This window comes from the organism of the source record quoted next, unplaced genomic scaffold, assembly GCF_019419815.1.
Source record: "Pyrus x bretschneideri cultivar Hongxiangsu unplaced genomic scaffold, Pyrus_bretschneideri_v1 Contig146, whole genome shotgun sequence".
In the NCBI taxonomy this organism is placed as follows: Eukaryota; Viridiplantae; Streptophyta; class Magnoliopsida; order Rosales; family Rosaceae; genus Pyrus; species Pyrus x bretschneideri.
Window position 1 is genome coordinate 117013 of NW_025999442.1, and position 17856 is coordinate 134868.

The 17856-nt window shown below is 42.1% G+C and overlaps 1 protein-coding gene across 1 annotated transcript; it reads left to right on the plus strand.

Moving 5' to 3' along the window:
* Positions 1–14373: 14373 nt before the first annotated feature.
* On the plus strand, positions 14374–16410 carry LOC125475398 (the record flags this gene model as incomplete). Its single annotated transcript, XM_048580121.1, has 2 exons — positions 14374–14865; positions 15703–16410. Coding segments are annotated over 2 exons (1200 nt in total), but the record flags the coding sequence as incomplete, so codon positions are not given.
* Between the last annotated feature and the right edge of the window lie 1446 nt (positions 16411–17856).

The following is a 17856-nucleotide window of genomic DNA, read 5'->3' on the forward strand; positions in this document are numbered from 1 at the left end:
CTATTTTCTCCACAAGTTAAAATTTCTTCATATTTAGAAATGTCATTATAAATTTATTCAAAAAATTCAAAATTTCCTTCAACATTTTTATAAGGCTTTTTAGTGATTTTAGCCTTACAACAACTTTCATATTTTTCAAAACCTTTTTCACTATTGGATTTAAAATTCACACTGCACATGATTTCTACATATTTACTATTTATATGACATAAATGTGGAACTTAAAATATCTCAAAATTCTAGAGGCGACATGTAGACTTTTATTCAAAGAAGACAAAATTGCCCTCAATAAATGGGCAGACTTCTCATATGCTCCCATGCGTAACTCACACCCTGAGAGGCCTCAGCAGCTGAATACGACTGCCTACAGCTCACCTGCCCTTGGCAAGGAATTAAAAAGAATGATTAATTACCCAAATCCTATCTTTAATTCATCCCCAATTGAAGATTGAATCCAATCAAGTAAGTAATCCTAATTTAAATCAATTAGGATTATTACCCTATTATCTCAAGATATTATTTTCTATTAAATATCTTGGGAATATTTAGAGAATATCTCTCCATTAAACACTATGTGGCCGGCCCTAACCCTATAAATACCCCATATTCTACCAAATTTGGAGGGCTTTGGAAACCCTAAAAAAGCTTTAAACACTTTACTCTCTCAGAGAAACTAACTTAGGCATCAGAGATCCGTTGACTTAACCCCTCCCCACATCGTGGGCGCGTGAGGCTTAGGTCTCTGATCAAAAGCGTTGATTGTTTTGTAGGTGTATTTTCGTCAAGACTGAAGATGGTGGAAATTTGCATCCACAAAAATTGGTGCTTTCATTGAAAGCTGATTCAAAACACTCGAAGAAGCCTCTCGCATTTGTTTCTTGAATTTTCTATTACGTTGAATTTCTCACATGTCGTATCAATTAATTTTTCCTAGAAAAAATTCTTGATCAATCCCTGGAGAAAGGATACAATGGTAGGAAATTCAAAAATTACGATGAACGGAACCCCGTACATGTAAGGATTTAGACGGGAGAGTGGAGATGAGGACATAGCCCCACGGCGGAGGTCCTTGAGGCTCAACGCGACAGCAGGAGAAGCCCCACCGTTATGAAGCCGCACCACCACCATCACAACCGTGACCCAGTAACCACGGCAAGGCCACTAGGCCACGACACCACTCCCACTAAACCCTAGGTAGGAGGCCCAGGTTCACTTCTAAGCCCCTAGGCAGAAGGCCCTGAGCTTGGCAGCTGCCACAGCAAGCCCTGGGCAGGAGGCCCAGCCCAATGTAGCAGCAAGCCTTGTCGTACAGCAAGCCCGAACCCGAGCTTAGAATTCGGCAGCTGCTGCCAGCCAAGCAGTTCAGCGGGCTCAAGCCCAAGCTATCCAAATTTTGACCACCGAACCCGCGATCGATTCAGGGTTACTTACACCCCACTTTTTCTGCAGGAATGCCGCTCTGGGCTCAAGTTTTGTACTTACAGTCCACTATCCTTCCACTACAAATGGAGGTGCCCATTATCCAGACTCTTTCAATCCAAATGGTGAGCACCACCTACCCTAGTTGGTCGTCAATTTGACGAATGCCCTCGCGCAGCAGACCGCCTTGGTGAACCAACTCCTCGAGCGTATCGAGATGCAATGCGCCCCAAATGAAGTGTCCAGAAGCAGGACAAGGGCGGAAGAACGTGACTCATTCCAGTGATGTCCAGGCAAAAAATTGCTCAGCCCGCCGCAAACCGAGCGTTCGGGTAGTGTACACTCTCGTTTAGGCCCTCAGGGAAACGTCTTCTCCTGCCTAGATGTGCAGAGAAGAGTTTGTTCCTAACTTGGCTCAGTGTGCATTCGAAGTTGGGTCCACACTCCGACGAGCATTCAAGACCTTCTGAGAGAAGCGTCTACACGAGGTTAGGCGCACAAGGATATCCTCCTACGAGGCAACAGAGTAGATAGCTGTATAACGCATAGAGAAGAGCACGTGAGTAGTCCAGATCAGGTTCCACTAATAGCCTTCGCCAAGCGTGACGGCGAGCAACACAGCATGAACCACGTGCACAATAATCGTGGCACAGACTTGTATGACATGCGGAAGAGCAACATAGGTCGGCATGTTAGCACCTTGGGTAGCTACAGGCTCCACTGCCTCACCAATGTGCGGATTCCAGCGCATTGACACTACCTAGGATGCCCTTCATAGAGATGTGGCCAACCTAAGCAGGTTACCCTTTATAGACGAGATCCAGCAGTCGAAGCCATTGTAGAAGTTCAACCCGTCACATTTTACCTTGTTTAGAGGAGATGAAGATCCGGACATACACTTGATGCATTACCGAACATGACCCTCTACACGCCAGCAATGACGCTCTCATATGCAAGATCTTTGCCACAACGCTACAAGGCGAGGCACAAGATTGGTTCCACACTCTGCCGCCACATTCAATCCGGAACTTTGATGAACTTTACTTGGTTTTTACTAAGGAATACTTATCCCACCACTTGATCAAGAAGAAGTTTGACCACCTTTTCAGCATGAAGAAGGACCTGAAGGAGTTGCTCAACACTTATATCAAGAGATTCAAGGTAGAGAAGACAAAGATCGTCGGATGCGATGATAGCATCGCATACTCAGCTTTCCGAAAGGCCCCAGCAGATCACCCACTTTTCAGATAATTGATTATAGATGGGAACTTATCCCTGGCAAACTCTTATACTTTGGCAGAAAAGCACTCCCTCTAGGATGAGGAAAAACACGCCCAGAAGCCGCTTGAGCAGCCGCGCAAAGACGCAAAACTGACTCAAAAGAAGGCGAGCGATAAACCGCTCAATAACAAAAACAAGCCAGGAAGCAGACGCAGGGACCGATCCTCGACGAATGGAGACATAACACCCAAGTCGTACACCAAGTTTTCAAGGAGTTGAAGATGAAGTCTTTCGCCCCATTAGTAGTTGTTGAAGTGCAAAATGACGAATCTACCTTCGCCCAATAGCAATCACATCAAGCAGGTCAGGAAGATGGTGTTAAGGTTGACAATTCCCTGGCAAATGAATTAGGATGGAAACTCGAAAAAGACACTGAGCACATTTTCCTTGACCCTAAGCAGCAGTCAGACCACGCTAAACACACATCCAAAGAAGATCTGAGCGATCCCTGATATAAAATCCCCCATTACTCTAAAGGAAATCCAAGGTCTGACTTGACGAGCAGCTGCACTAAGCTGATTCCTCTCATGACCTACCGACCGATGCAATCCAAGCCAGAAACAATGAAAGATTTATGCATCTATTTGGTAGTATCTAAACAACAATGATCTCTACCTTCATATGAAAAGAGCTGGGGGCCCTATCACTTGTATTCCACAGTTCAAAAGCTCTCCTCGATGCGGAAGCCAGATACTCGAAAATCAAAATTTTGATTTTGACACTAGTTGATGCAATCTGGAAGCTTAAGCCGTACCTTCAGACTTACGCAAGCATCGTCATGACACGATATTTTGCACAGCCCAAACGCACGATGTTAAAGGCACGAAAATTTGATGACCTCGAGTTGGGAAGATCTTATCATCGACTACATAGTTAATGGAACACTCTCCGCATACAGACTGGAGTCTAGGAAACTCCAGATGAAGGCAGCATGCTACTATATATGGAACAGCATGCTTGTTCGAAGATCCTTTTCAGGACTACACCTCAGCTGCCTATCGCCTCCCGAGGACCTGAAGATTCTTAGCTCAATCCACAAAAGCGTATGTGGAAACCACTCTAGAGGCCGCTCATTGGCGTAAAAAGCTCTCAACGCTGGCTATTACTGGCCAACCATCTATCAAGATGCCAAGGAATATGTACGAATAAGTGATAGCTGCCAGCGCTTCAAGCTCGTGCCCGTACTACCTGCTAACAAACTCCACTTGCAAATGAGCCTATGACTATTTATGCAGTGGGCGATCGACTTGGTAGGACCAATGTCGTATGCTACTGAGGGCAGAGGCATGATGATTATAGCGACCGACTACTTCACAAAATGGGTCAAAGCCGAACCTATGACAACGACTACCCAGACGGACATTGAGTGCTTTATATGGAAGAACATTATCTGCCGCTTTGGTATCCCACACTCCATCGTCACCGACAATGGTTCATAGTTCATGGGCAAAGACTTGGCGAAGTTATTCAAAAAATATGGCATCAAGCAGCACATGTCCACGCCCCGATATCCACAGGGCAACGGGCAGGCCGAGGCATCCAACAAGACCATCCTCGACTGTCTTAAGAAGACCGTCTTAGACAAAAAGGGCTAGTAGCCAGACGAGCTCCCCGGTGTTCTATGGGCAAATCGCACCACCAAAAAATGAGCAACTGGCGAAACTCCATTCTCCTTGGCGTATGGAACTAAGACAATAATTCATCCCAACGTCGTGGTACTAAGTATCATCACTGTACTGCTGAACTTTGAGCAGAACGAGAAGGAGATGGCCACTAACTTAGACTTGGTAAAGGAAGAGCACGATAAGGTTATCATCCGCATTACGACCTATCAGCAGTAGCTCCTCTCCAGCTACAACAATAGGGTAAAAATCTGGTAGTTTCAGCCATGAGCTTAGTCCTCAGAAAGGCCTTCATCACCGCCCGACGGGAAGGCTCCAAAAAGATAGCTCCTATTTGGGAAGGTTTGTACAAAATCAGCCGAGTAGGCAAAAATGGCAACTACACCCTCATCACTATGAGTGACAAAGAAATCGACAAACAAAAACCTGAGAAAGTACTACGTGTGACCTCCCACCATTCCTTGGACCCTGTTTAAGATGACAAAGTTTGAAGACTCAAGCAGCTCGACGAACAAGACCTCGCATGTCGAGGATTATCAGTTGTTATGCCATTACCACCTACAAGCAAAGTTAATAAAAGCCTTTATCTTTAACGAAGATTGATGGATTTATTAACAAGCCTGGGCCAAATGCATAAACAAACTGACTAACCCTGTAACAAGTAGAAGACGCCGCTACCCCGCATAGATGGTGTACGCTCTCCAGCGCGATAGGGTAAACTAATTCCCTGACACCCATCTGGGTAAGCTCTCCAGCGCGAGAGGGTACACTAATTCCCCTACGCGAGAGGGTAAACTAATTCCCCGACACTCATCAAGGTTAGCTGTCCAGCGCGAGAGAATAAACTAATTCCCCGACACCTATCAGGGTAAGCTCTTCAGCACGAGAGGGTAAACTAATCCAGAATATCTAGACGTGGATGGGTGGTACGACTGCTCAATTTCTCCTGAATGCAGCGACTACCTGAGCCCTACGACTCCCAGAATTGGCCAAAATAGTCATTCCACGAGAATAGACTTAGCCAACTGAAGGATTCAATTTCGCGGGACCCAGGTCTTTAACAGGAAAAGGCAATTAAGTGCAGGACCCCTGCCCATGAAAGATGTCGCGTGAACAAGATGGTTCGTCCTTGACATGCAAATCTTCATGAAGTGGCTTGATTTTAAAGTGTTGCAATACTAGTTAAGCGACCTGTGGGATCAAAGCTGCGATTCGGAAGGATATGGTATTTGATGAGAAACTTCGCTTACATCTCACGCCAACAAACGCCTCGAAGAGCTAGGGATGACGCTTGAAGTGGTTACGCGGGTCGTCTGCTTCTGTAAGTAAAACGCTCGGCCGATGACCTTACGGCTACAAGCCCAAAGTAGCCCGTAAGCCGAGACTTACACCTGCTATGTCCACACGAACTTGCCTGCTTACTTACAAGCAGCATTTCCGGCTAACAGTTTATGGTTTACGTTTTGTTGGGACAAAGTTGAGTGTCATGACTATAATAACTACACAGACTTCCTTTGCTTCCTACGAGAGGCACGAGCCCGGCCGATGGCTCTATAGGTCAAAAATCTCGCAACGTGCCCCAGGAGGGCCAAAGCTTAAGAAGCCACAAAGTCGAGTGTCACGATTATAACAGCTACGTAGACCTTCTCTATTTCCTACGAGACTGGCCAACGGCTTTATAAGTAAAAAAAAAATCTCACAACGTGCCCTAGGAGGGCAAAAGCTCAAGAAGCCACAAAGTCGAGTGCCATGACTATAGCAGCTACGCGGTCCTCCTCTACTTCCTATGAGAGGCACGAGTCTGGCCGACAATTCTATAAGTCAAAAATCTCGCAACGTGCCCCGGGAGGTCCAAGGCTCAATAAGTCATAAAGTCGAGTGTCATGACTATAGCAGCTACGTGGACCTGTTCTGCTTCCTACGAGAGGCATGAGTCTGGTCGACAGCTCTATAAGTCAAAAATCTCACAACACGCCCTGGAAGGGCTAAAGCTCACGAAGTTACCCAAAGCCAAAACTAAAGCCTAAGGTGACCATGTGAGTCAACTGCTACATTGGAGTAGCCCATTCAACTGCCTATCATATGACAAAGTTTTGCAAAACGCCTCAAGCAGGCAAGGCTCACGAAGCCCCAAAGCCGAAACTAAAACCTAAGTGACGACTTAGGATCAACTGCTTCGTTGAAGCAACTCACACAGCCGACCGTCCTACGATAAAGTTTCATAAAAGACATCGTGAAATGGAAGGATGAAGCAAAAACAAGGAAAGTTGTTTATTAAATTTCTAGCAAATTGATAAATCGGCTCGAAGGGTAACAAAGTTTAAGCAAAGCAAAACAAAAAGGAAAAGAAAAAACTCCTAAGTCTAAGCAAAAAGACTACTCCTTGGTAGCTTGCATAACCACTGGTTCCTCGACTGCCATGCCTTCAGTAGCTGCACCGCACCTAGCAGCTAAAGCTTCCATCAACTCATCCTCAGCCACCTCTGCCTAGACTGCCTGACCCTCAGCTACTTCACTAAAAGCAACCTCAAACAAGAAATCAAGCAGTTTAACTGGAGAAATGGAGAAAGTCTCGAAGTCTTTATTGAAAAACCCATTATCTGATGGCCTGCCTTGAAGATGGTCTACATAGCCAAGCTTGTAGAAATTGGCTTGACAATAAGCAAGCATCATTTTGTGACCAACTTTCTCATTCTTCAGTTGCGCATTCTCCTCAACAAGGCCAGTGTGAGCACTTTGCAGCTTATCCAGTTCATTTTCAGGTTCTCGCTAGCAGACAGCGCATCTTACAGATCCATCTCCTTGGACTCAAGCTTATTGGCAACCTCCTTGAGACGAGAAACTTCAGCATGCATAAAGATAAGCTCCTCATCCTCGGTAAAGCAAGCAGATCGTAGCTCTGAATTGACATGCTCAAGGTCCTCGACCAACGGAGAAACACAACTGACTTCCTTTTCTACAGCTTCCAACATCATCTGACACACTTAGCCTAACATTCAAATGGGCAACCTCCTGATAGGCGATCTCCAACTGCAAAGAAGTAGGGGCAGTGATAAGCTCATATTTATATATATTTTATATCAAATTCACCTGTCTTTTCTTGGTTAGTTCCTTATATTTTTGAGTTATTTACTTTGTTTTTGTGTTTTGTAGGATTTTTCAAGTAAAGAAAAGAAAAATAACACAAGTGGAATTTTAAGTAATGTATTCGTCAAAACTGCCTGTGCAGGTCAGCTGACTTTGGAAGCAAGTTACGGACAGCTCAGAATGAATTAGAGAATTAGCCTTATATTCTTGGAAAGCTACGGATGTCTATTTTCTGGAGCATTTCGCGGATTGTTAATATCATTTTTCTAGAAAAAGTTATGGTCGTTCTAACACTAAATGGTTCCCAGGAGGCTGAGCAGTTTGTAACCGACAAGAAAGCATTGAAAGCAATAAATCCTATAAAACTAACAGCCAAAACTGATGCAGCCAAGAACAAGCCAGCTAACACCTATTCAAATATCAGAGGAAATGAAAAATTAAGTGAGAGGAATGGGCATAAAGGCTGCCCAAAGAGTTACAATTGTTTTAGCATTTCCTCCCACTTATTGTCATCACTAAATGGCTGTTAGTGGGGTGAGTTACGGAGAAAAAACTGTGGCAGCAGAAAAGAAGAAAAGACCTACAAGTTGCAGCAAAGGGGGAGAAAAAGTGTGAAAAAAAAAAGATAGAAAAAAAAGGAAGGAAGCAAGGGAAAAAGGCAAGGCTGCTGCGTTGGGGAAGGAAGGAAAGGAAGGAGGAAATCTTGGCATTCCCTTCTCTCGGTTTTATCTTCTCAAACTCATTTCTTTCTTTTGGTTTAATTTGAGAATTATGTGTAACTAATTTTTAATAGTTAGGGGCTGTTTTGAAGCCCTGAATATGATTGCAAGTTTGTTATGACATTTCGTTTGAATTACTTTTACGAATGGATGAAAATTGGTTCACTACTTGTCTCATTGATGAATTCTTTTTGTGTTTTCTACGGATGCATACTTAGTAAGCATATCTAGGATTCTAATGCTATGAATGTGTGTGCCTGCCCTTGTCGAATGAGGACCTACATATGTTCTAGAGTAGTACCTGTTAATTGCGATTAACATGTGAATCAATTTCTAGGATAAGTAAGATAACGCTAGTACTTACGATGCCTTGTGATGACTCAAACTCTTTTCATTCTTAATGATTTCTACTTGTTAAATCTATAAACACACCATTCTAGATTGCACGTTAGGCACTAAGTTAAGTTGAAAACGCCATTCTCTTAACATATTACATAAGAAAGAGTAATAGGTTGCGTTCTAACATTGAGCCAACTTGAGCATCTTCATCCGGAAATAGAAGGAATTTGAATGAAACATAACATGTTTGCATGATTATTTGGTGGTGGATAGTAATTCCCCTAACTCGTTTTTCTTAATTTGCGAACTACTCAAAAATTTAACTCTGTTCTGTTTTTGTTCGATTTAATTTAAATAGCAAATCAACTCAAAAATTTGTGTGAGTCTAGCTCTGTGTGTCTAGTATCCACATATAAAATTTCGTAGACTTTAGATAAGTGTAAGTCAGTCTAATAATTATTTTTCGGTGGCTGGTCAGAAGGGACAGCAGCCCAGTTTTTGTGACATTTTAAGTAGTTAGATAAAACAATCTTCTGCAGGAAAGACCCTTATTTTCATATGCTACAATTGACAAATCTTAGTGTTAATAAGGAAAATCAATAGGACATTTGTGTGCGACTTTGTGGTGTGCTTTTAATCCTATCAAATTTTTGGCGCCATGTCGCCGGGGATTGTTATTTCTAATTACTTATTTTTTATTGTTTTCTTTTCTTGTCTAATTAGTGTTTTTGTTTTTATTTCAGGTACTCTTCATAGTATATGCATACTCGAAGGTCCAAGAGCATTGATCTATCTTCCTACGATCCTGAGGTTGAACGAACATTTCGAAAGCTTCGAGGAACAATCAAGCAGAAGCGTGCATCGGTGTCTTTACCACCATCTTCTCCACCACATTTGAGTGAGGAAGAGGAGGAAGAACCACCAGAAGGCATGGCTGATAACCGTACTTTGAGGGAGTTGGCAACACCTAATACGGATCAACAACCATTGTGCATCACATATCCAAATGCAGAAGGAGGATTTGAGCTTAAGTCCGGCATGATTCACTACTTGCCTAAGTTCCATGGCTTCTTAACAGAGGATGCCAACAAGCATCTCATGGAGTTTCATGTAGTATGCTCGGGAATGAGACCAGCCAATGTGGATGAGGAGCAAGTCAAGTTGAAGGCATTCCCATTTACATTAGAAGCTAAGGCAAAGGAGTGGCTTTATAATTTACCTCCAGGATCAATGAACACATGGAACCAGGTGAAGCAAGCATTCTTAGAGCAATATTTTCCGGCCAAAAAAGCTGCAAGCATAAGGAAAGACATATGTGCAATCCGACAACAACATGGAGAGCCCTTTGGAGATTACTATGAGCGATTCACACATTTGGTTGCATCTTGTCCTAATCATCAAATTTCAGAGCATATTTTAATACAATATTTTTATGAAGGATTGTGTGGTACTGATCGTGTAATGCTTGATGCAGCAAGTGGATGAGCATTCATGGACAAGACACCAACAAATGCTAAGGCATTATTAAAGAACATTGCTGGCAACACACGACAATTTGGAGGGAGAGATGAGCTACCTCTTAAGAAAGTTAACGAGGTAAGTGCTAACTCTAGTATTGAATTGCAATTAGCTAACTTGACTAATCTTGTGCAACAGGTTATGGTGGCTCCAAAATAGGTGTGCGGTGTTTGTTCAATGATGGGACATGCCACAGATATGTGCCCTTCGTTAATGGATCAAGGTGGTCTTGAGCAAGCTAATGTGTTAGGAGGGTTTCAGGGGCAACAAAGACAAAAGTATGATCCATACTCCAACAACTATAACGCAGGATGGCGCGATCATCCACACTTAAAATGGAACAATCAAGACAACGGACAACAATCTGTTCCCAACAACTATAACCGTCCACCTGGCTTCTTTCAAGCAAGACCGCAGGCACCATTTCAGCCTCAACAACAACAAGCTCCAAGTAAGTCTCTTGAGGATTTAATTGCTTCTTTAGCTAACTCTACTCAATCTCATCAACAGAAAACAAACAAAGCAATTGAAAACCTTGAGCGCCAAATGAGTCAGTTAGCGAGTTTGATGGGGCAACAACACCAAAGCAATTCCCCTAACTCGTTTTTCTTAATTTGCGAACTACTTAAAAATTTGTCTCTGTTCTGTTTTTGTTCGATTTAATTTAAATAGCAAATCAACTCCAAAAATCCCAAAAATTTGTTTGAGTCTAACTCTGTGTGTCTAGTATCCACATATAAAATTTCGTAGACTTTAGATAAGAGTAAGTCAGTCTAATAATTATTTTTCGGTGGCTGGTCAGTAGGGACAGCAGCCCAGTTTTTGTGACATTTTAAGTAGTTAGATAAAACAATCTTCTGCGGGAAAGACCCTTATTTTCAAATGCTACAATTGACAAATCTTAGTGTTAATAAGGAAAATCAATAAGACATTTGTGTGCGATTTTGTGGTGTGCTTTTAATCCTATCAGGCAGAGACATCAGACCCTTTCAAAACAGCAAGTTCAGATTCGAGTTTCTCGATCTTTTCAGCAACCGAGCGAAGTTAAGCCACCAAAGGCACTTTGGCCTCCATAGCACACTTGATAGCATCCTGATCAACGCGCATAGACTTAGCTACCAGGATCAAAGTCTTATGCATTGTAGCAATTAGGAAGGGCTTCATTGAGTAGGCAGGACGCTTCACAAAGGAGTTTGAGCATATGACAACTTTCCCAACACTATCAATAAACTTGGTGTATGCATCTACGTCCTCAAGCAAGTCAGCCTTCAGCAGTGCACAAACCTCAAGAAACTTTCTAGCCTCAGACTCGGTGGATCTCTCACAACTGTCCATGTGAGTAGATTTCCCTTTCTCAGTAAACGAGTTAATCACGGCAGAAAGAAGAATAGGCTGATAGGAGCATATTCATGCGACTTAAATGGCTTGTTCTCGTGCATTTACGTTATGTTTCTCTCGTTATTTTAGTCCTTTATGTTTCTTTTGTGTGTTTTCAGGTTCTAAGGACCTAGGGAGCAAGAAAGTGCATTTTGAGGCCATTTGGAGCATTTTTAGGCATGGATTGGATAGCTTATCCATGGAGCCAAGAAGATGGACGAATTTGAAGGCCTTGTATGCACTTGAAGACACAAAACAATGGCCCTAACCCAATTACATTCACCTTGCCTTGGGCTTAACACATTATGCCATACAAACCAACCTATTTTAGGCCCATTCTATGTACTTAAACCCTAGCCCTTTAAACTAGTTCATTTATCACTTATCAAACCATTCACTTATCACTCACCACATATCATTCACTTATCACTTAACATATCATTCATTTATTTCACTTCCATACTCCTCTTAATTCCACATGCATTCTCACACATGCACATCATTCACTCACATTTCCACCATTCATTCTTTATTCCTTTCCAAACATCTCACATGCATTTCTTCATTATTTCCTAACCCTACATGCATTATTTATTGCATCTTCACATGCATTCACACACACTAACCTAGTCATCAACACATGCACTTCCACCTTTCATCCACAATGATTCATGATTCATTCACTTTGCATCCTTTAATTCAATCACATACTTTCCCATTGTATAATACATCCACATGCATCTTTAACCAACAAACATTACAATCACATGCATTCACACACCATCTTCCCTTTTACAAAATACATTGCCGTGCCTTCCCTTCACAATTTCAGCTTTCCTCCTTTTAATTCCACATGCATTCACTTCATCATTACACCACCACTCATTCTTTAAATCCACATGCACATTCAATCATTCATTCAAGCCCCCTTGTGCCATGTTTCACCCTTTGTTCCCACCTATCACATGCATCATCATCAAACAAACTCTAATTGCCGTGGGTTCCCTTTGCTCCCCTTGTGCAATTCCAGTTTTCACATGTGTCCTAGCTGTTTTTCCATCATTCCTCCACACAAATGCTTAAACAAACAGCCATATGTTCCCTCCACTACCCCTATAAATACCCTAGCATTCATTCATTCACTCCCCATTCAATTCATATCTCATTTTCATACACTTCACACAACACAAACACAACCCTTGTGCCGCAAATCCCCTTCCATTTCTGTGCAGTTTTTCTCCTCCATTGCAGCCACTATCCAACCACTTCCCATCCCTCCAAAACACTTCACATAATCCCCAAAGTTCACCTAGACCTTGTGCTACAACAACGAGGAAGAAAAGAGTGCCTAAACGTTCATACAATTCAAGTTTGAGTTGTTGGAATTTTTAGGTGTTTCTTTGATTTCAAAGTTTAAATTTAATTCTCTTTGTTTTGTACGTATGAGAATGGAAGAGAAGAGTGCCTAAACGTTTATACAATTCAAGTTTGAGTTGTTGGAATGTTTAGGGGTTTCTTTGATTTCAAACTTATGAGGAACTAAACCCCCTTTAGCTAGGGGGTGATTCAAAACTATGTTTATATTTGCAATATGAATTGATTAACTTTCGTTGGAATTTCATAAGTTGTGGATTCAATTTGTTTAACCGTTTGATTGATAATTTATTTATGAATGTTTATTAAGAATGCGCGCTTAATTTTCATGCATGAATATGACGCTAGAATATAAGTGAATTTCATCTAATCGTTATGAACTTATATTCACAAGTAGTGGAGGTTGCTTATAAACAATCGCGTTAAACGAATTCTTGGCATAAGTTTCATGCGTATTCCATAGTAACGAATGCATCGTCAATGTTTATGATTTCCGTTGAACTTAATGATCTTTGTTGAATGTCTCTATCATGCGTATTCCATAGTTAGGGACTTTGATTAAGAATAATTTGGTTGTAATGCGTTTTCCATTCAATCCAACGAATCTAGGGAAATCTGAAAGTTAATTTAAGCGGACCTAATTAACTTGGAGCATTGAGTTTCACAACTTATCGAAAGACCAACTGAGAATCAATTTTGTATGCAAGTGTAACATGTGTGGAGAAGAACCCCTTGGCTATTCCATCATCCATATTTTTATCACATTCATATTTACATTTTGCCTTTAATTATATTCTGTCTTTTTAATTTAATATCGTCCAACCACAATTCCCCCCCCTATTTTGTTAAGTCTTAATCATTCGTATATGTTTTATTTTTGTATCTTTAAGCTTTTGGAGTCATAAATAAATGCAAATTCATCTAAATCAAGTTCTAGCTTCTATTTGAGTCAATTTGATTGTTTTAGACAATTTGAGTTTTTCAAAGCCATTCTGAGTCATAGTAGTCTTGTTAAGAGTATTTTAATTTAGTTTTTATGTTTTTAAGTCAATTTAGAAGGTTTTAGCAAGCCCTCCTAATCCCCGGTCTAGAACGATCCCTCACTTATCCATTCTACTACAATTGTCAAACGAGGGTTTAATTTGAGTGTCAAGTAAATTTCGCATCAAATTTTGGCGCCGTTGCCGGGGATTAGCAACTTTGCTAATCCTTTGTCTTTATTTTTATATATATATATATTTTTTTTTTTTTTTTTTTTTTTTTTTAGTTTTTCGTGCATTCTTATTTCAGATTCTTAGTTTGTTTGTTTCCTTGTTTTTTTTTAGGTACTGTGTATGACTCGTCGCTCTCGGCCTATTATAGAGAACATCTCCGACTTTGACGGTGATTTTGAACGCACTTTGAGGAGAACGAGGAGTCAACAAGAGCCACCACAACCTCCACCACAACCTAGGCTTGAAGAAGACGAAGTCGGTGTAGAAGAAAAGCCCACGGATCAGATTTTTGAAGAAGAACAAGCCATGGCAGCAGATAATAGAACCATCAAGGAGCTTTCGGCCTCGGGTTTGGATAATGCATTGCCTCTTTGTATCCAATACCCCACGGCTGCAGAGGGGAAGACTGACGAATTTGAACTCAAATCCAGTTTGTTACACCATATTCCGAAATTCCATGGCTTGTCTATGGAAGACCCCAACAAACACTTGAAGGAGTTCGAGGTGGTTTGTTCGAGCATGACCCCCGTCAATGTGGATGGGAGTATACTGAAGATGAAGGCCTTTCCATTTTCACTTATGGACAAGGCCAAAGATTGGCTCTACGAACTAGCCCCGGGAACTGTGACTTCGTGGGAGAGTATGAAGCGTGCTTTCTTGGAGAAATTCTTCCCTACTTCGAGAGTGATTCTCCTACGGAAGAAAATTAGTGGTATTCAACAGAACCATGGTGAGACATTCCCGGCTTATTATGAGCGCTTCAAAGGCCTTGTAGCTTCATGTCCTCAACATCAAATGAAGGAGGAACTTCTCCTTCAATACTTCTATGAGGGCCTTCTTCCTATCGAACGTCAAATGCTTGATGCATCAGCGGGAGGAGCATTGGTGGACAAAACACCAAGGGATGCCAAGATGCTCATAGCCAACCGAGCGCTCAACGCTCAACAATATGAAGGAGTGGGCCAAAGGGAAGCCCCACGGCAACAAAGTGTAAATGAGGTGAGTGTTATTTCTGAAATTCAATCACAGCTTGCTAATCTTACTTCTCTTGTTTCTCAGGTTGTGATTGGTCCAAAAGCACAAGAACACCAAGTTTGTGGCGTATGCTCAATTCAAGGGCATCCATCCGACAAGTGCCCTCAACTAATCGAGAATAGTGGGTGGGAATCTGCCAATGCAATTGGTTTCCAAGGACAAAATCAAAACAACCCATACTCTAACACTTACAATGCCGGATGGAGGGACCATCCAAACTTCAAATGGAGGGAGCCACAACAAACTGCCCAACAAGGAGGATTTAGGCCAAACCCCCCTGGTTTTTATTCCAAGCCGTATGCACCCCAACAATCCCAACAACCTTCGGCATCATCTCATTCAGGTACGTCTTTGGAAAGTAATCAAGCTATGCAATTACTAACCTCTATTTCACAGGGGTTGCAAAATCAAAACAACCGGATAGAAAATAACGAGAAGGAGATGATGGATATGAAGAAACAAATAGGGCAGATTTCTGAGTTCCTTGGACAGATTAGAGAACAAGGAAAGCTTCCTAGCTCAACCACAGTCAATCCAAAGGGAGGATTCGAATCCGCCAAGGCCATCACCCTAAGGGGTGGAAAAAAAGTTGGGACCGAGCCAAACAATCCCAAATCTACCCAGAAAGTAGATGAAGAGACGACACAACCTGAGGCAGATCACCCTAACTCGGCCAAATCAGGTAATTTAAGTTCAAATTCATGTACTTCACGTCCTAATCTGCCCAATGTACCTTTTCCTCGCAGGTTCATGCAAGAAAAAAAGGAAGAAAGCGAGAAGGACATTCTTGAAACGTTCCGGAAGGTGCAAGTGAACATACCGCTTCTCGATGCAATCAAACAGGTTCCAAAGTATGCTAAATTCCTCAAGGACCTATGCAATACAAAGAGAAGAAGGGCAAACAAAGAGGTAGTGAAGGTAAGCGAGAATGTGTCCGCTGTTTTGCAACGTAAACTGCCTACCAAGTGCAAAGACCCCGGTAGTTTCACAATTCCTTGTGTGATTGGACATAATCGTTTTGAACATGCCATGCTTGATTTAGGTGCATCCATAAATGTCATGCCTTATTCTATTTATGCATCTATGAATTTGGGTGAATTAAAACAAGATGGTGTAATTATACAATTGGCCGATCGTTCTAACGCGTATCCAAAAGGAGTTTTGGAAGATGTGCTTGTGCAGGTGAACCATTTAATTTTTCCGGCTGATTTCTACGTCCTAGACATGGAGGATTCAGCCCATTCTACATCTTTGCCGATTCTCCTTGGTAGGCCATTCATGAAGACGGCCCGAATGAAGATTGATGTATACAAAGGCACCTTGACAATGGAATTCGATGGGGAAGTGATTGATTTTAATATTTCTGAAACTATGAGATATCCCGTTGATGACCATTCTTGTTTTTCCATTGATGTTATCGATTCTTTGGCGCAGGTATACCTTGAAGAATTGAACGAGGACGCCCTGGAAACAACCATCACTAAGGCCATAGAGCGCAAAAATGAAGGATTTGGGCCAATGCAAGGCCACGACAAGGAGGAGGAATTCTTTGCCATGGGTTCTAGTGAAGAAATAATTGAGGTTGTGGCAGCCCTTGAGTCATTGCCACAACAATATGGTAAGGTTCCACTCTCACTTTCAAATTCGATTTCCACTAAGATGCTACCTTCTGTTGTTCAGGCACCATCGCTTGAACTTAAGCCGTTGCCGGACCATTTGAAGTATGTGTTTTTGGGAGAAAGCGAAACATTGCCCGTCATCATTTCATCAAGTCTCACGGCAATGGAGGAGGAGAAGCTTGTGAGGGTGCTGCGAGAGCACAAAACGGCCATAGGGTGGACTTTGGCCGACATTAAAGGAATAAGCCCTACCACATGCATGCACCGTATACTTCTTGAGGAGGGGACTAAGCCATCCCGAGAGGCTCAACGCCGTCTCAACCCTCCGATGATGGAAGTGGTGAAGAAGGAAATAATCAAGCTTTTGGATTGCGGAGTGATCTACCCTATCTCCGATAGCCGTTGGGTCTCTCCAGTTCAAGTCGTTCCCAAGAAGTCCGGAGTAACTGTTATCAAGAATGATGAGAATGAGCTCGTGCCTACACGCATTCAGACTGGATGGCGAGTATGTATCGATTACCGGAAGCTAAATGCCATGACTAGGAAAGATCACTTTCCTTTGCCATTCATCGACCAGATGCTCGAAAGGTTAGCCGGTCATGCCTTTTACTGTTTTCTTGATGGATACTCTGGATATAACCAAATTGTGATAGCCCCGGATGATCAAGAGAAGACCACATTCACATGTCCCTTTGGAACATTTGCTTATCGTCGCATGCCATTTGGCTTATGCAACGCACCGGCCACTTTCCAAAGGTGTATGGTAAATATATTTTCCGATTTTGTTGAAAAGATCATTGAGGTTTTCATGGATGATTTCAGTGTGTTTGGGAGTTCATTTGATAATTGCTTGGATAATCTAACCTTAATTTTGAAACGATGTGTCGAAACTAGCCTTGTCTTGAATTGGGAGAAATGTCACTTTATGGTGAAACAAGGTATAGTTTTAGGACATATTGTTTCAGAAAAAGGAATTGAAGTAGATAAATCGAAAATAGACCTTGTACGTCACTTACCCTCTCCTACTTCGGTTAGAGAGGTACGTTCGTTTCTTGGCCATGCAGGGTTCTATAGGCGTTTTATCAAGGACTTCTCCAAGATGTCCAACCCTCTTTGCCGATTGCTTCAAAAAGATGTGCCATTCAAGTTTGATGAAGAGTGTAATTCGGCATTTAACCAACTCAAGGAGAAGCTAGTCTCGGCCCCCATTATTGTACCTCCAGATTGGAGCCTTCCGTTCGAGCTCATGTGC